Consider the following 26,730-nt stretch of genomic DNA (forward strand, 5'->3'; position numbering starts at 1 on the left):
TATGGTCAGTCTAGGTAACATGGTTAGTCTAGGTAAGGCATAAGCGCCAAGCATGATCAGGCCAGGCAAGCAGTCAGCACCACTGCATGTCGACACCACTCTCTGGAGGGCCTGTCTTAACTACGCAAGCCCCAGTCTCTCATTCTGTAGTTTTCTGTGTCAAGATGACCACATCTAGGTGACTACTGTTTTGGCTTTGCCTCCACCACTTTCGTGAGGGCAGAAACAGAAGGTGGAATCTTCTAACATTTAGGTGGAGAACAAGGCCATTTAGACCAAGGTTTCAGCTGTCCCTTGGGTTTAATGTGCTCCTCTCTTCTCAGCTGGTCAAGCAGCGGGACCTGAAACTTTGCTGTACCCACCTATAGGCCAAGGTTATTGGAAACCAACCGTAAGTTGCTTATTATCGAAATCAGGAAGGTCAACTGACCTTTGGCAAGCAATCCCCCCCTGTGGTTCAGAGTGACTGTGTGACTGTAAACGTGGTTCCCAATGCCCATCCGGAAGGCGAGCAAGGCCTATGACGGCTACACCGTGACCTGCCTTTACTCACCACAGACTCCATGTCGTTCAGAGTTATCTGTTTCCCCAACATCATCTTGTAGAATGGTCGAATGAAGAACCCTGAAATATGGCAAAAGGTTGGTTAAGTTTCCAGCCCTTGATGTGCCTACGCAGCTGCGAAGGAAATCAAGAATAAACTGCTTTCCATATAAATGGCCGTCATGACCGAATGATCAAGGATCTTTTAGAGTAACCCATGAGCAAGTGGGGAGGGGACACTGGTTCGTTTTAACTGTTAACCTGAGGCAATCCAGAATCACCCAAGAAGATGGTATCAGTGAAGAATTACTTAGATCAGTTTAGCCTGTGGGCACATCTGTAAGTGACTGTCTCAACTGTTGAACATTGTAGGAAGATCTAGCCCATTGCAGGAGGCGCCATTCCTAGGAAGGGGTCCTGATCACACTAAGAGAAAGATGCTCTCATTCTCTCTTTGCTCTTAACTGTGCATGTGATGTGACCAGCTGTTTGAGTTCCCGTCTTGTCTTCTCCAAAATGATGGGCTGTAACTTGGATCTATAAACTATCAACTTCTCTTCCCCCACGTTGATTTTCGTAAGGATATGTTATCATGGCAACAGGAATGAACTGGGACAGAGGGCCTAGGAAGGAGTGGAGTGGAGTATCTGTACTTGGAGGTGGTTTAGCAGCAGACGAGAATGGCTTCCAGGTGGTGTGTGATGCCACCAAGGCTGGTGTCAGCAATACTACTTGTTATGGTAGTATTGAGTACGGTGTCCCAGGCCGGACCAGAAAGGTGGCCTCTCCCAGGATAGTGTTGAGTCAACGAGGACAGGCAAGCTCTACCTGCATGTCAGTGTCAGCTCCTAGATACTGCTGGGTGACAGAGGCCCCTGTGTGGGTTGAGCAATAGTCTGTGAGGGCTGCCAAGGCCACAGGAAGGCCATGACAGAGAAGACTCCCCGATCAGGTAGCTGTCTTCCTAGCCCATCCACAAGAAGGCTGCACCTTTGCCTCCAGATATGGGGTTGCAGGGCCCTGCAGCACAGGCAGCTTTGTTTTGGCTTAGTGTAGTCCCTGGGCCACAGAGACACACTTTAATGTCTAGTGAGGCAAAAGCATGACGCTGACCACAGAGGTGGATGGGCTGAGTGTGCTGTGCCAACAGGCATTCGTGTGCTGAGGGACTAAGACCCGTGGATTCCTGACATATGCGTGACCGCTCTGTGGGAACCAGCTCAGTCACCTCAGGTCCCCATCCACCCTTAGCTCTCTGCATTTTTCCTTCTTCAGGGCTGAGTACTGGCCAGCCCAGGTTCCTCTGAAACGAATGTGGCTTCTAATGCTTTCAGGACACTCAGCAACAAGGCAGAGGGCTTCTCTGCTGCTTCCTGTCAGTCTGCAGCAGGGAAGCCACCTCTGCTATTCATCTTTCTTTATTGTCTGTTTCTCCCTTAACTATGAGGTCATTGGAGTCAGGACTATGTTTTACACTTATCTCTATTCCCCCACACTAATCAACAATGTCTTCTTGCTTGGTGGAAGATGAATGAGCAGACGTTCTCAGAAGGTAGAGAGGATGAACGGACTGACAGAAGCAAAGGAGGGACCTGGAGTAAAAAATAAGCTGCATACACACACGGGAAGAGTCATAAGGAAGTGCTTACTGTATACATACACACATGGACAGAACCAGAAAGAAGTGCTTACTGTATACATACACGCATGGACAGAACCAGAAAGAAGAGCTTACTATATACATACATGCATGGACAGAGTCAGAAAGAAGAGCTTACTGTATACACATGCATGGACAGAGTCAGAAAGAAGTGCTTACTGTATACATACAAATGCATGGACAGAACCAGAAAGAAGAGCTTACTGTATACACACAAACAAGTATCAGCTGTACACTCTTGAGCAGTGAGTCAAACAGTTGTATGCACCTTATGCATACAGTGTCCCTTCCCCCTTGCAAAATAAAATACTGATAATTAGCTAGCCATTAGTAGTACAAATATATTAAAAGACAAGTTTGGAGGGTTCATCAATTATTTACTGGAGTAGCTCAAGCTTCAAAAAGGCATCTAGCCAAATTCCCTTGCAAATGGCCCTCTCTACCGTCACAGGAATGTTGTCTTCAACTACTCTACCTCACGTCTCAAATTTCTCATGATTTTTTGCTCACTGATGATTCCTGTAGTGCTCCCTCATGTAAGGTAATATTTTGAGACCACTAAGTCCATATGAGACCTGTATGACAGATTTTGGTATATCCAGGTGGGAGGGGCTTTGAGCCCTAACTTCTCATACCCTGGAGTTCCTGTATATTTCCTCTCCAGAAGGACACAGTTAATTTGCTCCATCTACTTCAGAGGACATTCCAGGGTTAAGGCCTTAGTCGAGTGATAACATCACTTTGAGATCATTAAAAACCAATTTGGGGACAAATGGAGCAAGGGCAGGCTACTGATGGATTAGATCATCTATTTAACATTTCAATTAAATTTTCCATCTGTCACTGAATCTAGCTCTCACTAGAGGAAAGGTGTCCTGAAAAACACATGGGATGATTGATCTGTGCTTCAGTTTACGGAGAGTAAGTATATACAGAGCCCTGTCTTCAGTGCACGAAACTGTACCAAAAGACCATGGTTAGGGGAAAGCTGGAAAGCCCACACACTGTAGGCTAGGGCTCTGAGGGATGGGCAAGGTCCTGGGCTCAATCTCCAGTAAGAAAAGAATCAGCTACAGAGGGCCAGAGAAGCTCTTACTGACCGTCTACATGTAGGCTAAGACATTGGGATTGCAGAAGCATAAGCGGCATTGCCTTACTTTTATTACTACAAGCCTTTGGAGTAACTCACCGTCTAAGAGTTTTCCATGAAACACTGCCAAGCCAGCAACTCTTCCAATGAAAGTGAAATAGGACAGATGATCTTCATTACAGAGGCCTGAGTTGGGATTGATCTGAAGTGTGTAGTTGTCCCTTTGGGGAGGAAAAGAGAAAAGTCCAATCACACTTAAAGAAAAAAAAAAAGAAAGAAAGAAAAGAAAAGAAATCCAAGAAGCTGATCTTGCCTTTGTCACCTGTTGCTCCATTTTACAGTGCAATTGCAAACCTTTAGGACTTGGTGGCAACTGGTATGAGCTGGGAGATACAACCCACCAGTCACACACCCCTTTCTGTAGTGACAGTTCTGGGTTAATAAAGTGCAGAAACTGTGGACAGTTGCCTAATTTTTATCTATGGAGATGCCAACTTCAGGGGCCCAGGGCATATGCAGGCTTCAGTTTGATCCCCAGAACACACATTTAAAAAAGCTGTGTGTGGTGACTCATGCTTATAATCCCAGGGTTTAGGAGGCTGAAACAGATGGATCCCTGGGGGCTTTCTGGCTGCCTAGCAGATTGGCAAGTTCTAGGCCAGTGAGAGTCTGTCTTAAAAAACAAGGTGAGGATACCTGAGGCTGCCCTTTAGCAGCCATACACACATATACACATGCATACATGTGCAATAATACATACGAACACACACACACACACACACACACACACACACACACACACATGTCAGTTTCAAATGGGTCAACCAGACATCCCGAGAAGATGAGAACGCTCACAGTGTAATAGGATGTGCATCTACAAGGTCTGTAGATGGTTTCTGTGATCAAAGAAGGCTAATTCCTCTGAGAGGCTTTTTGATTTGGGGATATTCCCTACAGGTCAGACTCTTGGGTAAGCGATCTAAGGATCACTGGGAGAAGAACATGGCAGTCTTAATAATGCAAACCCCAGGACACATGTTCCCCTTTGGACTCACAATCATGAGAACAAGGAGCTTTCAGGAAGGCAGTGTGCAGATTGATTTTTCTAGGAGTTACTTGGAGACGTAGGGAAAGGTAAGGACCTTGGCGCCTAGCTGCTTCCTTCCTTCCTTCCTTCCTTCCTTCCTTCCTTCCTTCCTTCCTTCCTTCCTTCCTTCTTTCCTTCCTTCCTTTCCTACCTTGTTTTCTACTTCAGTGGTGTTAACCTTTTCTACAGCGGATTCTCTCATGAGCCTCACTACCAACCACTACCAACCAAGGCAATTTCTGGCTAGATCAACTGAAGATTGTCCTGAGATAGCCTTCCCAATAAGCCCTATAATATAGGTATGAGGAGGAAGATGTAGGAGAAACCACATCAGTTGTAGTCTACACTGGAACAAAGCTAAATAAACATCTCTTCGCCAAGATCAATTATTCCACTGGGAGTTTAGGATCAGCCTCAAGCTCCTGAACATTCTCAGCCCAGAGAAAACAGGAGCCAAATGTTTGCTGAGAAAACAACCCAGTCCTGCCTCAGTTCCCTTGCCAGGCAATGATGAAGCCCTAATGCAAGGCATAGCCTGGTTCTTCTGTTATGGAACGAGGGTAATATCTTTTATATCCCAGGCATGGGTCTTCAAAATCCTCATAATTTGCCTTTTAAGTAGTATGACTTCAGAAACAGTCCTTGTTCATGCGACTCTCTGAAGCCTGACACTAATAAATCCTCCCTTAAATTAGAATGGCATTACAAATAAAAAACGCCCTGCTCCCTTGGTAACAACCTAACACATTTTCAGTTTCAATTCTGAGAGCCAAACAGGAGAAGAATCCCTTTCAGGTGTTCATGGTATACAGCGCCTCACCACGTTGGCTCGGAACTTGTTTTTAGACTTGTGAGGGTGCTAGGGTGGGGAGAGACTGAAATCTCACGAGGGGGGGGGTCATCTTTTAATTGTACTTTAAGTTCAATAAGCTGTATCAGCCGCAGGGGAGGGCCAATACATGGCCAATACACGGCCAATGGCGTCCATGTACTTACGTGGCAGAGTACTCAAAGAGGCCATAGTAGGGGTTGAACATCTCTTTGGACAGCAAGAAGAACCATTCCCTGGCGACACCCCCATAGTCCAGTCCTTTCTCTGATTCGAATTCAATCCACAGTCTAGCCTTTAGGACATCGGGCCTTTTCACAGACATGATCCTCCGATAGGACTCTTCAAATATGTTGTTTCTGTGGAGCTTCATTTCAAACCTGTTTGGAATATCAGCCTAAATGAAAAAGAGAAGCTAGTGAGCATACGGTATGAACACGCACACACACGCGCACGTGTGCACACAAACACACCCTCCCCTACTGGAAAATAACACAAGGGTAGAAACGATGACAGCTTTTAGATAAATGCGCAGTGCCGACTGGACCCGCAGGGAGTCTCTTCTTTACGGATTTGTTCTCACACAGATGGGAACCCCACTGTGTTAAGATGGGACACACAGAAGCATCCATTCACTTCTGCTCAGGCCAAGCCAGCAACATGTCTTTGGGAGAACATCTGCTGAGCCCTGAAACCCATCCTTATCTCTTTGTGGACACGGGCACTTTGCTGACAGGCATCTCCGGATATTGGTTCTGTCAAAAGAGAGACTTAATCCCAGGTAATTAAACTGTTAAGTAACAATCCCCAGGCAAGCTGGAACTAGCCTTATCTGTGGTAGGGACTGCAGCTGGGAAATGCAAGCCATAATGCCTGCAAGTTTATTGTGTGTCATAGGGGAGTGGGACCTTTATCCTACTAAGTCTGGGAGAAGCATCTCCAAATCCAAAGTTGACTGAATGATACCCAGCACTTAAGTGAGGTATGCCAACAGCGTTCTGGAAGGATGAAACCCAGGCCAGTTTTGCCCTAGATGGGCAACGGCCCTGGAGCTCCTTGTCACTGGAGGACACACGGATGGCTCACAAAGCAACATTACTGTGTGCCCCACTGTGAGCTTCAGGGGCAAAGAGGCTCTAGTTATGAATGAAGAACCTGACTTGCACTGTGGGACAGAGGGTGGATTCTCTGCTCTCAGAAGCTGCCAGCATCCCTCTACCACAGGACAAAGCTCAGAACTAGACATCAGCTGGAGGGAGCAGACGGGGAGGCAGCCTCGGGCAAAGGAGGAGTTATGGTGGGGCTCACATTCTCCTTGTCCAGAGGCGCCAAGTTTCTGAGCAAACTGAGGGCACAACTAAGGCCCACACCAGAGAGGTAACGGGTACAGGGGACCGTGAGAAGACATGCCAACAGCAAACACAGCTCCAACTCAATGCTGACTGTAAAACGGAAAAGCCTTCCGGGTCTCATGGTTGTACACTGTTAGTGAGAATTGTGAATATCCTTGGGCTCATCACTACTGAGTATTATTACATGCTGTAAACTTCACGTTAAAACATCCATGTCGCAGAGTTAAAATTGCACCTCTGACTAGAAAGAGATGCCCTCAATGTGGTTTCCCCAGATTTCTTGTCTCTGGTCTTATTTTCTATTCCATAATAATCTCATGCCTTCTTATGTCTCACATAAGCAACTGCCCTTCAGGTGATGTGCTAGGTGATACTGAGTTAATCTCACTTATGACCGCTGTTAAAAAGCAAATTCAGACTGAAGCTCTTGGTGGACCAAAGGGCAGGGAAGAGAGGGAAGTGTCCACAGACAAATCACAAACAGGCTATTTCAATGAGGTAACGTTGGTGAGGGGAACAGAGTAAGACACAGAGCTGATCCAAGGGCTGATTACTCACAGGTTTCTTTAATTTCTTCCTAAAGTAGTCATACTTCTGCTTAAATTCTCTGGAGTAAGGAACAGCCTGCAAGAGAGATTCAAACGCACAGATAACGTAAACATATGTCTGAAATTGTACGTACAGCGAGCCAATGCTGGCAGACTTTCATGAACTGCAAACCTTACATACTCATTTTCTGTCTTTTCTACAGAAAACCTGCATAATAATGTCTCCACAGGGAAAGGGGAAAGTCCTCGAAACGATGAGGGAATAACCACACAACTAGACTGACAGCCAAGGAATCTCGGGATCGCGCTGCACAAACCAGTACGTGTGTTGCATGATTCTGCCAGAGTATGAGTCAGGGCAACACACAGAGATACAAAGATACAAGCATCTTTCATCATCGTATCATCTGTCTTTCCTGGAGCCAAAGTGTTATAGGCTATGGTATTTTAACCCACAACTCCAAGTGATACTTGAAAAGTCTTTGTGGGAAGCCATGCATGCTACTCATGTTAGGAATTCCTTACTTGGGGGCAGTGGCAGGATGATGGTGAGTTCAAGACCATTCTGGACTATACATTAAGATGCTGTCTCAAAACACCAAGCGATGGGGGCACAACTCAGCAGCAAAGAGTGTGCTTAGGAAGTGCAAGGCTCTAGGCTTCACCTCCAGCACTACAAAATCAACATAACAACTTGTAGAGAGAAACACAGAGGCAGAAAGGGCAGCGGGCTGATAGCTGTGTCAAGGAGTGGGAATTCTGAGTCAATGGCATTTCAGAAAGGATTCAGACTGAGGACCACAAGGTTTGTTTTTTACTTGGTGTCCTGGCTGGCTCTGACTGTCTACTTGAGCAACTGCCTAAATCAGATTTGGCCTATGTTTGCCTAGGGATCATCTTGATTGTCAGTTTTTAGAAGAGGGCCTAGCCCACTGCAGGCAACACCATTCCCAGGGAGGATGATTCTGGATTGTATAGGGAAGCTAGCTAAGGACAAGCCCCTGTGAGTCAGCATGCAGCATCTCTTGTGGTTGGAAGCAATGCTGTACGGAACAGCAAGTGGGCCTGCCTTCGAGTTCTCACTTGGTAGACTAAAGCTTGCCTGAAGATCAGAGAGTAAAACAGCCCCGTTGGTCAGCCTTATACACCAGACAGTGGTGACACACACCTGTAATCCCAGTAGCCACACTAGGTTGCCATAGAAAACGGGCAGTAGTGGTACATGCTTTTAATTCCAGCACTAGAGAGGAATATAAGACGGGAGGAGACAGCTCTCAGACACAGTCTCATTCTGAGATTCCTGGAGGCAGGATCGCCATTTCAGACTGAGGTAGAGGTAAGAGCCAGCGGCTGGATGTTCTGCTTTTCTGACCTTCAGGTTTAACCTCAATATGTGTCTCTGGGTTTTTATTAATCATGCTGCAGACTATAACCTGAATTGTAAGCTTCCCTAGGTGACTTTGGGTCAAGCTCTTTGTCACAGTAGCAGAAATGAAACTAGGGCACTTGGGCAAGAATTCCTCTAAACTTGAATGCCTTCTCTGTGGAGCGAAGCTGACTCCATTGGGGGTGGGGTGGGCTCGAGGTCTCAGGCAGATACAACTATGCAAAAGTTTCAATATCCTAGCTAGGTGGCACCTGAGAGGTTGAGGCAAATGACCATGAATTTGAGACCGGCCTAGGCTTAGAACTAAAAACGCTATGGGGAAGCTAACCTCAGGCCCAGGGAACCTAGAAGGAGCTGTATCTCTATCCAGGGATGTAAATGGAGACATTCTAAAGGAAACAGACTAGAATAAATTCACACCTCATGCTTGTATCCAAGTGGGTGTGAGGGCCACAGTTACTCTACTCAGGTAGCATAAACCCAGGCCAAGAAAGTGACTGCAAATGCTGGCCAGGAATTTAAAAGCCTCCCAAGGCGGGGGGGAATAGTGCCTGTGGCTGTGTGGGTGTACGCAAGCACACACATGCACACTCATACATACACACACATGCATGCACGACCGTCACCCAGACAATACACAAGTGTTTTGAACATCTAGACATAACAAGTAGGAGACTGAATGCTCCTAGGACCAGAGAGAACAGAGTATCAGAGAGAGGATGTTCTGCAGTATCTTTATGACAGAATATGAAAGGATAATTTAAAAGGCAATACAGAAATGAAAAGACAAAGAAAACTTATGAGACCCCAAAGAACTTTGAACAATTAAACACGCTCACTTAATAGGCACAATGAACACATAAAAAAATTGTAAAAACCTTAAGAAAGGATTAACTAGAAGAATAAAGTAACAACTCAAAATGCAGCCAGAAAAGGAGGCAGGAGACTGAAGGCAATGCAGACGCTTGGCTGGAGTGAGGATGGGGAAGGATGGGGAAAGCAGTGTGTGAATCAAGAATGGCTGAGGGTTTGCCAGACCAGAGGAAGGATATAGCCACCCCCACCCCAACCCACGGGTGATCCTGAATGCTAGGTAAGACCCACAAAGGGAAATCCACAAATTGGCATGCGACTGTGAGCTTGAAGAACATCAAAGACAGTGAGTAAATTTAAAAAAAAATCACCAGAGGAAAAAAAATTTGCCTTCTAAGACATGGCAATCAGGTTGACAATTTTTTTTTTTTTATCACCAGTTTGAAGGTCAAAGGATATGGGGGAATATTAAAAAAAAAAAAACAGAAGAAAAAAACCCTCCAGGATTATGCAATCATCAGAACTGAGTATTTGAGGGAAAGGGCCAACCGGACTAAGGATGCTCCCACTCTCAGCGCCTCTATACTGCAGCAGGGCAGCAACTCTGGGTTTACAGACTGTTAGCCCTGCCCGGGTTGTTAAGCCAGTAAACCATGAGGTACTGTATCAGGAAGAAAATCTGGGGTGGGGGTGCGTGCAAAACCAAAGATGGGGAGAAAGGTTGTTTCCCTAAAGGTAAAAAACACAAACAGATCATTTTCTAATAATGACCATGCCTTCAAGGAAGTCAGAAGTATCATAAAAATTCTATAGCTTCTAGGCACAGTGGCCCATGTGAGTTCCAGGCCAGTCAAGGCCACATAAGGAAACCCTAGCTCAGGAAACCAAAACCCAAATCAAAAATCCAACTCAATTCTCTGTCCATGAACATTCCAGGCAATGTTCTCTAGTTACTATGTAGTAAAGTAAGAGACCTTTCTTATATGTTCACAGATAAAGGAAGATTCCTATTTAATCTATAAGTGAAGTAGAAAAATTATATGGAAATTCCTAACTATTTAGAAATGAGTGTTACGAGAGCCAAATGTCTTTCCTAAATTGTAATTACCCATATTCCTACAGAAAGAAGCAATGTTTCTAATAAGGGGAATAAACAAGGCTCCTGTTAAAAGAGATTTCTTGGGACTAATTTGCTAGAGCTTAGGATGTCAAGTAATTTTCTTCTTCCTTTTTAAAAGACAGAAAGAATATTGCTAAATGGCTCACCCTGGCCTTGAACTCTTATCCTCCCAAGAGTAGAATTACAGATGTGCGACACCACATCTGGCTAAGTAACTTTCAGTAACTAGTAAGTACTATTTGAGCAGAGGTGGGTGACGGACAAACGGTGGAAATCTTTGGAAAGAGCCGAGCTTGGCAAGTCTGTCTCTAGAGAAAGTAATGTCTGTAGTTCCTCTTGTTTTCAACAACCGTGGGGACATACACTGAACGGCCGACTGTGGCTACGACTTTGTCACAAAGAAGCCACCCGTAGTGAGGGAGTGTTCCGAAAGCTCGGTGGAGGAAAGCTTATGAGCTTTCTTCTAACAGGGCTTTCTATAGAAAACTGCCGAGTAGCTGAACAAATCCACTTAGTTCAACAAACGGACAGCTGAAGGGAAGTTACTGATCCACACGCATGTGTATGGTCAGACTTAAGCTTCCAAATGAAATGAGCATGCAATTTAAGAATAATTTCAAACAGATCACATCGATGCCATGAAATTAAGTGTTTTCTCTCCAGCTCTTAAGACTCTCGCTCAGCACACTGCTTTCATTTGCTCTAGAATTCTCCTGAAATTCTTTGACAGTTTCCCAATTGTGCATAACGCGAACGTAAGTCATTTTCACGCTCCCCTCCCCAACCCACGCGTATTCCTGATAAAACACGTCTTTCTAACACACCTCTTTCCTACTTTGGTGGGTTTCCTTGTTTGTGACCCACTGAGTTTAACTGGGACAAAAGGGTTTCCTAGAATGGGAACAGTTTATCTGTGGCTGGACCGTTGAAGACATCATCCTGCCTCCCACTTACAGCAACCTTTAACTGCCAACAGTTTCGGGGCGGAGGGGTGGGGTGGGGGTGGAGGGAGGGAGGAGGAGCCTCACGAGTACCTCCCCCTGTCAATGAAAAAAACACTGAGGGGCCAAAACTTGTGCTGGAGTGCTCTTGAATTATTTTAAAAGGACCCAAATTTGCAATCTCCTGTTGGTCCCAGTCAATTTCCTGTCTCTATCGCCCCAACTTATCTCCATGTACTCCCTGCTGAGGAGTTTGTCCCTAGCACGCAAGGATTTAGGACTTTCCCTCTGCCTATGAATACAGTGTGCTGCGAAATCTCAGGGGATCATACCCCTAAGTTGGAGGGGCATTTTCTAGCCAGCATGTGTGAGCAGCACTAGGCCAAAGTCAGGGAGTCAGCAGAATGGAAGATGCGTGGCCCACAGCTTTGCTACCTCTTCTCGACCGGCTTTTAAAGAAAAAACAGACTCCAGTTGATTGGCATGCCCTTATTATCCTTGGCCTAAAACAAATGACAGCATCCTATAAATGCTTGGTTTCGCAGCCTATAAAGATGAATACTGGTGCCCCCCCATCTCTCTCTCTGTCTCTCTGTCTCTGTCTCTCTCTCGACAGACAGGCATTCTCTGTGTAGCCCTGGCTGTCCAGGAACTCACCCAGCAGACCAGTCTGGCCTTGGACTCAGAGACCTGCCTAACTCTGCCCCCTGAGTGCTGTGATTAAAGGCGAGCCCCACCACTGCATGGCTGAATGCCTCTCTCTCTCTCTCTCTCTCTCTCTCTCTCTCTCTCTCTCTCTCTCTCTCTCTCTCTCTCTCTCTCTTTTGATTTTTTGGGACAGGGTTTCTCCATAGCTTTTGGTTCCTGTCCTGGAACTAGCTCTTGTAGACCAGGCTGGCCTCAAACTCACAGAGATCCGCCTGTCTCTGCCTCCCGAGTGCTGGGATTAAAGGCGTGCGCCACCACCGCCCAGCTTAAATGCCTCTCTCAAGGAGCCTGTATCCACACTTAGGTAAAAGTATCTCTCTCCTTTTTTCCGAGTGCCTCTCTTTCTCTTAATTCTCATGCTTAAGCCTATATTAAAATATCTTCAACCAAACTCTGCTTTACTGTTAAAAAAAAGAAGAAAAATCCTTTTATACATTTAAACCATCCTTTTAGAGGGGACCAGGAAGATAACGTTTCAATCCGCTATTATAACACTATTTTCTCTTCCTTTGTAATTCCAGTCTGAAGCAAAGGCCCAGGCAGCTGTTCCCCATTTGGAAAACTCACTGAAGAGCTGGGTTGAATCTTAATCTACTTATTCCCAGCAGTCTCTAGACATCACAGTAATAAGGAATAAACAAGAAGGGTGTGTTAGAAGCAGCCACAGCTCCTGTGAAGGGGAGGAACAGGAGAATACTGACCGGACCCGTGATGGCTGGGTTCTGTAGTCTCGGATCTTCCCACTGAGTGATTTTGCTGTCTGAAAACATTAAAACCATGAATGCATTAGTTCCAATTCATTTTGTAGACAGGATGTTTAAGAAAGGATTTCATTCTGTATAGTCCATCCAGCCCCTTTTGCTTGACCCCTGGGAGCATTTAGTATTGGGGGTTAGAAGGTAACTCTGCTGTCCATGGCAAACATATATATGATTAGTTAAAAGAAATTAAAAATGCGCAACAAAATTAAGACCACTTCCTTGCAGTTTCCAGCAGGCAGTCTGGTAAATCTGCGATTATAAACCCCTTTACTTGCAAGGATTTATAACTTGATCTTGATTTCCAAAAGGCCTAAGAAGTTTTAGCTCCCTAGGAACTTAACACGCATACACATGTTTTTTCTTTTTTTTGTTCTCATTTCAAATACTTCTTAAAATCTGCTTATGATGTTGCAAAACGGCTTTCAAGTACGGATTCTATATTGAACAAATGAATAATCCACTCCATGCACCTCTTATAGGCACGTACAACAGAAGCAGCAGAGGCGATCACCAAGAAAAAAGGAAAAGAACTAGACACAGCTGAGAGGATTCCAGAGAAAGGGTTTCCTTGCAACCTCGCTCAGCAGAGAGTGGTGTGAACAACACTGCTTCTCAGCAGCTGCCCTATCACTCGGTGGCCCAGGTGACGGTGCAGAGCCACGGCCTGGGTTGGGAGTGCTTTCGCCTGTGCACGATTAAAAGGCGTCAGAGAGGCCTGCGTGTACATGGCACCACGTGGAGGGCTGGGGGATTCAGATGGTATGGAGAGGGCAGGTTGGGGTTCAGTACCTCTAAGGTGAATAGAAAGAAAGGGGGGATTATTTCTCCCTGAAAACCCACCCTGTTCATTCTTAGCCTGCCGATGAGCTGATGGTAACTTGCGGACTCAACTTTAACAGGCACCTCAGCTAAATGTTTAAACCCTGACATTATTAACTTCACGAAAGCACAAAATAAACATCAAAATCCTAAGCTACACTTTTACAATGCTTATTTATGCCTTTTGGTTGGGTAGAAAAAGTAGATGAGTGAAAAGCTCAATTGCTTCAGGAAACACTGACGGACTCAGGTGGTATTTTAGGCTGTCTAATTTCTGAAAAGAGCAGACTGTGGAAAGTAAAAGCTGCTACTTAGATGATAGAAAATCAAACCCAATCAAATATAGGTCACAAAATACAGTGGGTTACAGCTGGATGCAGCTGGATAGAACCGTGTCTTTGTACAGCAGCTTGGGTCATATCTGTGGTGGCTGGATGTTTGTCATCAAAACAGGAGATCAAACCAACCACTCCCAACACACGAGGACTTCCAAATCTTATGACCAGACTGAATGCCAGATTCCAGCCCTGACACCTGCACGGGGGTCCCCTCAGATTCCTGAGCAGGTGGTCACCCATGCCAAGGAGTGCCCCATGTAACCGGACACTCCAGTCAGCAGCCTGGGGATTAACCCGGATGGTTGATTTGCCTGAATTGAGATCAGTGAAGCCAACCACTGGGTGTGCCTGTGAGGGCTTTTCCAGAGAGGATTAACCAAGAGGGTAGTGGAAAGAGCTGCCTGAATGTGGGCAGCTCTATTCCTGCAAGCTGGGTGCTAGGATGGATTAAAAGGGAACTGAGAAGGCCCAGCAGCCTACACATTCTGTCACTCTCCTCCTGTCTGCCATGAAGAATAGCCTCTGCCATATTTTTCTATAGCCACGATGGTCTAGAACTAATGGAGCAAAGGACCAGCTAGACCTCTGAAACCGTGAGCCCAATTAAATTCTTCCTCTTTTAAACCGTCTGTGCCAGGTCTCTGTCTCAGTGACCAAAGCAGGGTCGTAATCCACTGACCTGACCATGTCCTTGCCTGTCCTTGGTGACCATCAACTGCCATCACTTCTCTTGTGGCATCTGTTTCCTGGACTATTCTACACTCTAGACTTCCAGTGCCATGGCCTAACTAGCCTCTATTCAAGATTTCCTCCACAGGTCTGCTCCAAGTTTATTCTCAAGAATATCTCTGACCACTGTCGCTGGACTCCGGGAAAGCCCTTTGAAGCTCTTCTTGTTTGCAGCACAAACACCAGCCTCTTTACATGCTGACCAGGCAGAACAGGACTGCATTCCCTTGGGCAGCAGCTCTCAACCTTCCTGATGCTGCAACCCTTGAACAGAGTTCCTCATGTTGTGGTGATCTTCCTAACCATAAAATTATTTTTGTTGTTACTTCCGAACTGTAAATTCTGCTACCGTTATGAATTGTAATGCAAATATCTGATGTGCAGGATTATCTGCTATGTGAGAACCACCGCCCTTGGGGATGGTAGAGTATGACCAGTCATGCCCTTGCAAATGTCTCTTCACACCCAAACAAATCATGACTAAAGCTTTAGAGTTTTCAGAGACAGAGCCCATGGGGCAGTCCCCATTCCCAGTGTGGGAGCTGCTGGCCATTTCTGGAAATTGATTTCCACTGAGCTCTTTAGGGTGATTCCTGCTCAAAATCTGCCTGCAAGAGAACACAACTCAGAAAGCCATCTTCAGCCACCATCAGGCTGAACACCCAGAGGACAGGCTTGCTTTCCAACATAGTATGTAAGACAGCTTCTGGCACTTTTTTGCTGGACATGGGCCCTTGAGGACAGGGGTTATAGGTGTCCAATCCCACAATTCCTCTCCACTGCTGAGCATGCCTCAACATTTAATGGGAGCTCCAGTTGTTACCCCCAAAACAGCTTTAATCGGCTGTTGGATAAGATTTAGGAGTTTATTTACCTTCAGAATGAAGTCCCTATTTTCAAATAGTTATCTAGCAAAATCCACCATTATCTTTGTGATGATTTAATGATGCTAATAGTGAAAATAAAGTCGCTCACAAATAGTCGGAGCGCTTAGAACCGCACACATTTTCCTGAGCTACGAAGTGGATTTGCAGTCAAGTATTGTCAGTCGGTGAATGAGGGGTGGACAGTTAGCTGGTGTCTTAAAGAAGGATTTCTGAATCAAAACACACCTTTTACCTTTGAGACACGAAATTCAAATCAAATGACAAGAAGGAGGCAAAGGATGAGAAACACAGCCACTGCAGCTGCTGCCCATAGGTTTGGTAACGCAAAAATTAATGGAATTTCTCTTTTAACTTTTGTATTTGAGAGACAACCGCCAATGACTCAGCTTCTGGGCACATCTGGTTTGTAAGAAAAATATTTTCCCCACGTGTGCCAGAGATTTCATTCTAGATATGTTTCTAGCACTTTACCCAGAAGGAGTTCATCAATCAATAAATAAGTATCAATAAATAAATCCTCATCAATAAATATCCACCAAGTGAACCAAGCTGTTCAAACCTAAGCATCCAGTGCTGAAAGTCTGCTTCTTGGGTGAACAAGCACTGTTAGTGTAGGAAATACCTATGACGCTGTGAAGCCTCATTCCTGACCTGTGGGCAGGATGAGGGCACAGGGGAATGGTGGTGTTGCTAGCTACCTGTTTGGGAAGAGGGACTTCACTCTGAAGCTAAGAAATTCCTAAATCGTATCCATCAGGTGATTGAAGCTGTTTTGGGGAGTACCCACTGACCTGAGAAAGCCTTTGAAAAGGGCAGGGATTTTCTACTTGACAGATTAGATTTTGAGGGAAAGGCAGAAGAACGGTGTCACTGCCACACATCCCTTTATGGTTGCACAGGGCAAAGCTTGGCAAATTCTGGAGAACTGCTTTTAGTGGCACTAAGAGTGTCACCTAGCCCCAGTTAGAAAATTCTCAGAATTCAGAATAAACAGTATTCCGGGGGAAGGTAACGCATGCCCATACACTGAGAGTGTTTGTGTTGACAACGATAGGCTCGCAGTGCGGTGCTGGAAAGTACATAACTCAGCATTTGTTTTTCTGAACAAAGACAAAAAGCAAAGTTTATATAGCTAGAAATAATCTGACTTAAGTTCAAGGGTGGCCCAACCCCCTAAATATTCTGGGTTTTGGCTGGGCCTTCTCATTGACTTCAAACCCACTAAACCTCATGTCTGAAGGCAAGTTCTTGGAGTATACTAGGTCCCCTTGTGACACTTGGGAGGAGTTAACCAACCCCCCCTGCTGAGATGGCCACCAGCCTGTGTGTGAGCACTGCCTGGGGTGAGACTTCTCAACAAAAGGCTCATCAGTATACTCTCTGTTCAGTTATCAAAACCTGAGACCTGTGCTCGCTTCCTGCTTACAGATTAAATGAAAGCACAGAACTAAATACTGCTGACTGCGCTTGGATTTGAACTTTGTTTGAAGCCTTATTTTACACTTTTTTCTCTCCCCTCCCTCTCTCCCTCCCTCCCTCCCTCCCTCCCTCCCTCCCTCCCTCCCTCCCTCCCTCCCTGCCTCCTTCCCAAAGTTTTAGGGATATACAAATATAATTCCATGAAGAACAAACTGTCTCAAGAATGAACCCTGGCCCCCCCCAACCCTTCAAAACCAACTCTCTGGCTAAAAGCAAACATTGATTAGTTTAACTTTTAGATGAGATGAGAAAGCACACTTGTATCCACAGGTGCTAAAGCAAACGTCCTCAGCAAATACACTACACGTATCATTAGTGTGCCAGGTGCAAGGCCACATGCTACGATAGAAAATAAGGTCAGAACGGGCACTCCGCCAAGGCGGGGTTCCGAAAGCATACGCAGCCCAGAACACCGCTCACGTGGATTTGTTTGTTTCAAACTAAATCATCACTTCTAATCTTATTTTCTATGTCCAGAGTGTACTTATTAAAAGCGCAAAAAAAAATCAAAGGACTGTCAGTGAAAAATTTTTAATTAAAAAAAAAGTTAATAGGTCACAAGGTCAGGTTGGGCGAAAGCTCAAGGGACTACTCTGAGGCAGACTTGGAGCAAAGGCACAGTACCGTATGAGGGCACTGACTCTCTGGGCTCATTCTCGCCACACAACACCTGGCTACCTGGACAGGGAGTAAAATGACAAAGCTTCACTGTCACGGTGTGTTACCCTCCCCTTCCAGTGCCCGGTCACATCCGTGAGCACAGCAGGCTCTACTTACTATGGTCAATGTAAAATGTCCGGCCGTCCAAGTGGATCCTTTCTTCCCAACCGGGCTAGCATCCAGGAAAACGAGGGAGAGAGGAGAGACATCAGTTAGTGGTTCCCAAACCCAAGGCGACATTAAATTCTCCAGGACTTTTCTTTCCTATTCCCTGCTAGGGATACTTTCACACGGAGACTATGTCAAACAATGCTAACTCGGGGGCACAGCTAACAAGTCGCGTCAGCTCAAGCTTTCCCTGTATGAAGGACCAGAAATGGTGTTCTATGGTAACCTGTTCAAGAATTCAGAAAAGGGGGCTGGAGAGATGGCTCAGACATTAAAAGCACTTGATGCTCTTGCCAAGGACCTGGGTTTGTCTCCCAGCACCCACACAATGCCTCAAAACCATCCACGATTCCAGCTCCAATGGCTCTGATGCCTTCCTCTGACTTTTGTAGGCACCAGGCATACACGTAGTATAAATATACACATCCAGGCAAAACAATAAGACACACAAAAAATAAATCTAAGATACATTTTTAAAGAGTTCAGTGTGGAGAGTTCATTTAGTTAAAACACCTACTGTGTACTTCAGGGAAGGAGAAGGAGGGCTCGGTTACACATGCAGCACACAGCGGCTTTATTAAGTGGCCGAGTAGCCCAGTGCTGAGGACTCTCACTATTTAAAAAGAAGAACTGAAAGCTCTGGACAACCAACCAGCCTTTCCGTACACATCTGGGTGTGTATATAGGAAGGTGCATATGCGTAAGCGTGGGAATGGGTGTGGGATCTGATGTCGATGTCTGCTGTCTTCCTTGATGGCTCTCTATCCTAACAAAGACGGTAGTCTTAGAGACTCTGGAGCTTTCCTTTCTGGCTGGTCTGCTAGCCAGCCTGTTCTGGGCATTGAGTCTCTGCCTCCTCACCCATCTGGATCACCTGTGGGCTTTGCTGTGGGCTCTAAGGCTCTCACCTCTGGTCCCCACACTGCCACAGCAGGTGCTTTACCTGCTGAGTCACAGCCCTAACACCTGGGTACTTTTTAAGATAAGGTCAGCGTGCCTTACTGACTCAGAAATAGAAAAGAGTCAAACAATAGACTTTCTTTTTTTGGGGGGGGGTTTGTATGTGCATGTGTATGTGCACATGTGTATGCAGGTATACATGCCCATGCATGTGGAAGTCTGAGGAGGGCACTGGGTGTCCTGTTTTAAGAAAAGCTAACCTAGCAGCCAGTAAGCGCCAGTGACTCTTCAGTCTGCCCCCCACCCCCAGCACCAGGGGCTACAGGTGTGCACATGGCCAAGTCTAGCTTTGCACGTGGGTTCCAGGAATTGTGAGGGTTAACTGCGAATCTTACAGATGAAGACGAGCCCGTAACTCTGCGTCCCAAGGGTTGCTATAGTCTATCCTACAACAAGGCTCTTTCCTTGGAAGAGAATAACCATTTCCATTTACAAACAATGCTAGAGGCTGGGCGTAGTGGTCTGCGCAGCTATCCTAGCATGTGGGAAGTGACAGCACAGGGATTTTGACTTCAGGCTGGCCTGGCCTGTCTAAAAAAATAATAAATAAACAAAATAACTAGAACCCCAAATCAAAACCAAACCAAATCCAACCCAACCCTGTCTCTGCACCTTCAGCATTTTTTATGGATGGCACACTGTAGAAAAAGGCAGACAGTAAAAGTTTCATCCCAAACTCAGTACAGACCAAATTATGTCATGCTCCCAAAGAGAACAAAATTGTGAAACAAAACAAAAATCACCCCCCCCCGGAGGTTTATAAAGAATCCACAACAAAGGGAAAAACACTTTAAAAAAACTATAGGTTAAAGGGCGTGGAGACTAACTTCCTGTGGTTATTGGTGCCTTTTCCTTCCACAGTATATTCACGGGTTTGTTCCTATGACTTAGCAGTATGGCTGTAGCTGGTGGTTGCTAAGTTACAAAATAAATGCATGCTGCTAAAAGTGGCACCTGCAGTGTGCACCTCTTGTACATGTCCTAGATCAAAAGCGAACTTCTACCAAGGGCTAGTAATTAAAAGCCGTCTTTTACAAGTACTGGTATTGCATACACTATAATGTGCCTTTTGGACTGCCCTAACATCAGCCCTTCTAAGGAATACCGACCAATGGACCTAGAGAGCCTGGAGGAGACATACAACCTCTCCAGGAACGCTGAGAAGGTTAAGCAGACATTTCCAGACCACTGCATGTCTCTGAAGCATACTCACAGGAAGAGGGCCCAGGTCATTGGGGTTTAAAGATGCTTTTGAGCGCATGTGTACTGGAAATTTCAGGCGTGGATCTTCCTGCAGGAAAAATGTACATGGCAGCTGTTAAGAGGGACTCCCCGCGCACCCTCACTGGCACCTTCCCTTCCTCCGTGTTTCCAGGCACCTGGGAGGCATCCCAGCTTTCTGCTTGGTAGAGGAAGCTTGGCTACCATGTCTCAGGAAAGAAGAACAAACACTTCAAAGAGAGATTAACTGTCTCCCCAAGACTTAGTGAAGATGCAGGAGGAAAGGCAACCAGGATGGAGGATGCATGGCTGTTCCCCAGAGATGGAGACAGGGTGAGTGTTCACAGTCTCTAAATACTATCTCTTTAAGAACAGCACTCCTTAGTACTTGGGTGTCCCCAAATCTTTCTGAATTTGTCTAACCAGATAGCCTATGTGCTATTCTAGAGATGGAATGCTTCATCATATGAAATCATATGTGTGGTAGCAGGCAACCTGCATGAAACTCCTGACTGAGTTCTGATGGTTAGGTTCTCATTCTTAAAACTTGATAAGATTCTTTTCCTTAAAGGATGTGAGGCCAGTGTGTGTGTGTGTGGGGATCAATGGATGAGAAATATATACTCTGACATCTTGGGTCATGGTTTATGGTTTGCAAAAAAATAGACATCTAATCTTGCAACATCCCTTGTGTATGTTTCTTTTTGCTGAGGAGAACAGTCTCAGAATCCCAGCTCCCCCAACTGACTTGCCAGAGCTGGGAGTTGCCCCTCACTTACATAGAAGCCAATTAGAATGCGATGAGGCTTAGAAAATCCACAGCTCTTACACTTGAGAGATTAGAAAACAATAAAACTCAGAATGATGCCCAGTCAACCACAACAATAACACCGTCAACCCAAGGTAAAAAGCAAACCACTGAGACATCTGACACACTAGCTCCATCTCATCAAAGTGAAAGCAGGCTGCGCTGCTGTCAAATTATCAGAAGGTTTACTGTTTCATCAATTTCCCGAACCCACGGTGAAAGCCAGGGGCACTGAATTATAACAAAGTCAGAGGGTTTTGGAAATGGCAAGAATATCAAAGAGCACAAACGGTACGCGTGGCCTCGTTTTCTGAAAGCGAGAGAAGGTTTTAATTGAAGACATAAATCATCGGAGCACTTTGTGACGGATGCTGACCCTGGAGTGAATGCATCTTTCAAAAGGCTGAGATGTCGTATTCCCAGCATAGCATACTGCGGCACACAGAATTATGCCAGGATTTAGCATTTAGAGAGGCCAAGAAGTGGACCATCGGGCTATCGGCTGGAGGTGGTTAACTAGACAGAAGACTTAAACGAACTTCACAAGATGTACTATTTAATGTTAATTCTGGTCTGGGACAGGCGATGCCACAGCTGCCGGGGACCCTTGAAATCCCAAGTAGCCAGGTTTACAGAAAGCCTAGGGAGCTATTAGGAAGTGGGGATTCTGGGTACTCTAACAGGAAAGGCCAGCCATGAGTGAAGTCAGCCGTCCAGGACGACTGGCTCTGCAGGCCACAGAGAGGTGACACAGAGAAGAAAGAGAAACTAAGATGAATGGAAATACCCGATCCTGGGGGAGGAAAGGGAAGGGAGCAAGAACATTACAACAGCTCAGCTTTGCAGGGCGGCTAAAGCGGCTCTGCATGGAAACCAGACTTCAGAGCATGGGCAGGCCCCGGGGTACGGACTCATATTTTATTGTACCAGCAATAATCAAAATAATGGCTGCAGCTGCCAGAAGTCCATCTGTAAGGGATATGTGGTAAGAACCACCGAAGCCACTGTCCCTTGGACAACTCAAGGAGGTAGGCATCTCTGTAGCTGACAGACACGTGACAAGGCAGCTAAGGCCTGAGAGCACTGACAGACAATACTGAAGTAATGGTAAGATTGGGTTACTAATGAGATCTTCGATGGTAGGAACAGAAACCAATCATGCAGATGACGAAATGCACTTGGCTATTCCTCCATTTCCTTTGGGAAGGGTGTGTGTGTTGTGTGTGTGTGTGTATTAGAGAAAGAGAGAGAGAGAGAGCGAGAGCGAGAGAATAAAAGGTATTTTCTGATTTAAAAAAATACATAAAATACAGGCATACAAATTGGTTAAAAAAATCCTGTATGCTTTTTTTCTTTTATTCTCAGCAATCACACCTAGGCTATAGTCGGTTTTGTTAGTGCAAACGTGGGCAGCTGTAATTTAAGGCATACGGTGCGCTGTTGTGAAGCAGCTTGATGCCCTGTCCTGTGAGAGGCATCAATACACCAACACGCATGCTTCCAGCTGTTCCCTTAATTAGAGGGGTGCGAAGGCTGAGGTCCCTAGGGACTCCCAGCATGCACTGCTGTTGGCGAGGCCAAAGCCATCCATTATTATTAATTTTTAAAAACGTGGTCAGATTTAATTCCAGTTAGACTGCTGGCACACGGCCTCCATCACCTGTGTGTGTAAAGGCTGTGCTGTAGATACGCTTCAATGGACTCTCAGTCTCTCAGTGTATATAACGGGGACAGTGGCCTGTGCCTTCTCATGCCCCCGGTGAAGTTCAAGAACCTACAGTACAGGGGGAAGGGTGAAGAAGGGATATTCTCACTGTTCCCAGGGTTGCTTTTCCTTTTTCTGTTAGAACACTCAGAGGGATTCTATACAGTCATTGAGTAACCTCATAATGCCAACTGTGCATATGCCTGAATCCAGAAAGTGTCTTTTCTGTTCCTGCCTCCTCCCATCCTTTGCCGAGGTGGACAGGCAATTCTGAATCTGCTTTTCAGGGTGACAATGCTGAATGGTGTCTCCGTCTGCATTAGTTAACACAGGCAACGAGGAATTTCCAGCTGTGGCGTAAGCATTTCCAATGGCAGCAGCAATGAAACGTTCTAATAAATTAAGTGCCCAAGTGGGCAAATCAATAGTAAGAATCTGGGTTAAAAAGAGATAACTGGTAATTAAGAGCAGGTTTCATTTGGCACCGGTGCCAGCAATAAAGTCAGTGCTATTTAAAATGAAACCTGCCCAGCCGCACTTACTGCAGCTGGGGCGTGAAGGCTGTGAAAAGGTTAGGGGATTTGATTACTAAGCTAGTTCACATTACTAAAATCATAGCTTATGTTGGCAAGCCACAGTGGCTCCATTCACTAATCCTCTGACTTTTATGATATTTATCCCGTATCTCTGGAGCTCCAGTTTCTGGCTAAAGCTTTGGAACCCCAGTAGCGCCGTGGAAAATGGAAACACCAGAAAGACAGCCGAGGTTCTGTGCCAGTGACAAAAAATAAAAAATAAAAAGACCTCAAACCAATCTCCACAGTTCCATTTGCCAAAGAGCTCCTCTCTTCTTCCCATCCCACAAGCTTGTAATGCTATCTTCTGACTCGAAGGTGAGTCAAACAAACCTCCATGTCATTCCATGCCTTAGAGGTAGTTATCAGCTTACCAAATGAATGTCATCAGATCTTGATGGGAAGGCTCTTGGCAGGTAAGTAAATTCCTTTTTTGCAAATCAGGGAAGGGCCCTGAGAGCGGTTCTCACTGTGGTGTATTTGGAAATTCGGCTGAGTTTCTGATCATCATTATATCGGGAGGGTGATGGTAGCTACTTAGCATTTAGTGGTGGAAGCCAAGGACGTTAAACATCCCACCGAGGAAGGCGCAGGCCTACCCCAGTGGCCAAGAATGCCCTTGTGGGGACACACTGCACCTCTGTCCACAGGACTTCAGGATCACACTGCCCTCTAGACCAATTCTCAAGGGATTGAATTAACATTACACCACAGACTGAGTGTAAATGATAGCCAGGCCAGGGTCACCTTGGGTGAAGCCCTTTCCTTAACATAATACTGCTGTCCCATCAGCTGGACAGTCACCACAACTAGAAACAGGAATTGAGAGTGCCTGTGTGTACAGTTGGTCCAGGACGGAAGAGCAACCCAGGGAAACACTCGCGTGAGTTCTGAGCAAGAAGATTAGATGCCGAAAGGGCACTTTTAATCCCCGAGCTTGTTCTATATGATCAGATTAGACAGGCAGGAAAACGAAGTTCCTGCTGCATCCAAACCAAATGGAAACAAGAGAACCAAGTCTGGCTGAATTACAGGGCTAGGTTCCTTGTGACAGAGGAATACTAACTTTTAAAAGAACTCTATGCTGCCTTAAAAGGGCTCGCTCTGACTATGCTGAAACGGAGAGCTGACTGGGGGACACGGGGGCATTCGCCTGGGCTTCATCTCATTTCTCCCAACTGCGACACACTGGCTCTTTCCCACACGGGATTTCAGAACACGTGAAAGAGCAAGCAGCATGGCAGGAGAAGTCAGTTTTGTCAAAATGTTCCCTGCGAACAGCAGTCATACACTTTTAGTCCATGGAGAAGAAAGGAAGTGTAGCCCAGGAAGAGAAAATGCTGATCTGAAATGAGCACTAGAGAGAAAATGACTCTTCTTGTAGAAGATGTGTATAGCAAAAAGAGATAGAGAAAACATTAGTTTAAGACGTTACCTAATTCCCAATACAATTACCAACAACACGGGGTGTGATAAAATGAAGTCAAAAGACTAGTAACGCCAAGGCCACCTTTGCCCCCGCAAATGGAACAAATGAATAAAACCAGAGCTTTCCAGAACTGCCAAGCTGGTACAGTACCCCAGTGGCTAATATCTGTGTCTACAGACACAGCACCCACCCATCAGGATACTTGCTTCAGAGTTGGTGAAGAAACTCCTCCACCAGAACCACGAGTACCGAGTCAGAAAAGAAAGGAATTCACCGGAGCTCATGGTGAAAATGGAGGCAAATAAAAGCAGCAGCCTTACCCAAGTTGTAGTCTTTGTGTTATGGTCAATGAAGAAGGGTCGGCCGTTTGGAGCTATCCTCATCTCCCAGCCTGGTGGCAGGAAGCTCTGTGTGACTTTGTGTTGTGGTTTGGGGGAGTTGTAAGGTGATGGCTGAGGGGACTGTGGATTGGAAAGGGTATCTTTCACAGCGCGGCGTATGGGTGAGTCCTTGGCACCCTAAGGAACAATAACGAGTGTTAGAACTCTTCACCATGTGCCAATTCAACATGCCACAATGCAGTCGGTACTGCAGGAAGCTCTTCCTTGGACAGCGACGAGGGAGAGACTCCCCCAAGCCCCATTTCTCCATTTACTTTCAAACCAACCTAAGCTTACACCTTTCTCTTGGTTAGATACGCAACAGTATCAAGGATGAATAGTCACGATTCTTTGCCAAACATGCCTGCCCAAAATACCATTTTTATGGGTGGAGATTTCAGGGTAAGCAGGATGAGCTCCTGCCCTCAAACAGCCTTTTGTCTAATGGACACACTGCTGGGTTTTAGGGTCCAAAAGGACACCTCCATCGGTAGAGGCAGCCACCTGGAACGACTGCTGTCACCCCACATTCCCACCAGTCTAGAAGTGCCCTCATCCACTCCCACTGCGTAGGAGCTTGCCTCAGGATACTTTAATTTACTCATCAATTCCCTTGCTCTTCTGAGCAACAGTTGTGAGGTTTAGGGCTGCCACTAAAACATAACCAGGAAAGCGCACAAGCAGATGTCCAGCAATGACTTAAGAGATGAAAATACACATTAGAGACATGTACCCACACAATGGAAGACCCTACATTCAAAGAAAAAAATGAACAAAGCAATAACTGCATTCTACAACTCAATAGAAGCATCGCTACTTGGAAGAGTTATGGGTTCTGATGAGGGAGCAAACACAACAGGAATGGTACAAGACCAGCAGAGAACGGCACCAGTCACCAAGCGTGGCACCAGCCAAATGAGAATGAAGATTATGACAGAGTCTAGAATGTTAGCGGGGCAAGGCACAGAAGCATGGACGCAGTCTCAGGCCAGCCTTCACCACCAACCCGCGACTGCTCGGCATGGGAGCTGCCTGAGGAACGAAGTCCAGTTTAGAGAGAAGAGCAAATGAAGAGGAGCCACAGGACAGAGATGACCCTGGTTAGATGAGGCGGCCTTCTCACCTCCAGTGGGGCAGATAAAGTTACTGTTGGCGAGCTGAGGCTACGGGGCCGGCGGATCTGAGGCTCGACTAGGTGGTTGTTACTGTTTGTGGCTGATCCGGAGGCACCATCTTCTGCAAGCTATTTTGGAGGCAAAAACAGGTTAGCTTTGTATGAGGATATCCCTGTGTGTGATGAGGAGCATGAACCCCAACAACAACAACAACAACACACAGAGCCATAATGAAAGGTTTGGTCTATTTACAGCATGGAGGAAATAATTAAACCTAATAATGGGGGTAAAGATGGGGAGACACAGTCAAGAGAAATAACAACAAATCACTGGCCAGTATAAAAACTAGCCTTGGGAAAAGAAGGGATGTGGGAGTGGGGGAAGGGAGCTATCTACGGCCATAGGCTCATTTTCTGAAAGTATCTTTGAGGTCACACTAAAATAAATGTATCCAAGGACCAAAGTCATCCTCAGGCAAATATTCATTCTACCGAGAGTAGCACATGTCTTTGGTGAGAAGAGGCCTTAAACACAGGCCTTTCAGAAAAGGACATTAGCATCATCAGGTCAGGATGTTGCTGGTCAGTACATCTCGGCCCTTGAGCCTGGGTTGGATGG

General features: G+C 45.8%; 1 protein-coding gene across 12 annotated transcripts in view; it reads right to left on the reverse strand.

Annotated features, from left to right (window-relative positions):
• Nucleotides 1-26,730, reverse strand: part of Nedd4l (NEDD4 like E3 ubiquitin protein ligase) — a 315,839-nt gene that overhangs the window by 18,629 nt on the left and 270,480 nt on the right. For 9 of the 12 annotated variants that reach the window (XM_075968470.1, XM_075968469.1, XM_075968471.1 and 6 more), the window contains 9 exons: nucleotides 26,121-26,240; nucleotides 24,938-25,135; nucleotides 20,093-20,170; nucleotides 17,869-17,923; nucleotides 12,780-12,838; nucleotides 7,120-7,185; nucleotides 5,377-5,606; nucleotides 3,393-3,514; nucleotides 554-624 (listed from right to left, as the gene is read on the reverse strand). In XM_075968470.1, coding sequence (XP_075824585.1) covers nucleotides 554-624; nucleotides 3,393-3,514; nucleotides 5,377-5,606; nucleotides 7,120-7,185; nucleotides 12,780-12,838; nucleotides 17,869-17,923; nucleotides 20,093-20,170; nucleotides 24,938-25,135; nucleotides 26,121-26,240 — 999 coding nt within the window. The remainder of the gene's footprint in view (nucleotides 1-553; nucleotides 625-3,392; nucleotides 3,515-5,376; nucleotides 5,607-7,119; nucleotides 7,186-12,779; nucleotides 12,839-17,868; nucleotides 17,924-20,092; nucleotides 20,171-24,937; nucleotides 25,136-26,120; nucleotides 26,241-26,730) is intronic. The other 3 variants (XM_075968476.1, XM_075968478.1, XM_075968468.1) reach the window with 1 other exon arrangement.

This window comes from Microtus pennsylvanicus, chromosome 4, assembly GCF_037038515.1.
Source record: "Microtus pennsylvanicus isolate mMicPen1 chromosome 4, mMicPen1.hap1, whole genome shotgun sequence".
Lineage (NCBI taxonomy): Eukaryota > Metazoa > Chordata > Mammalia > Rodentia > Cricetidae > Microtus > Microtus pennsylvanicus.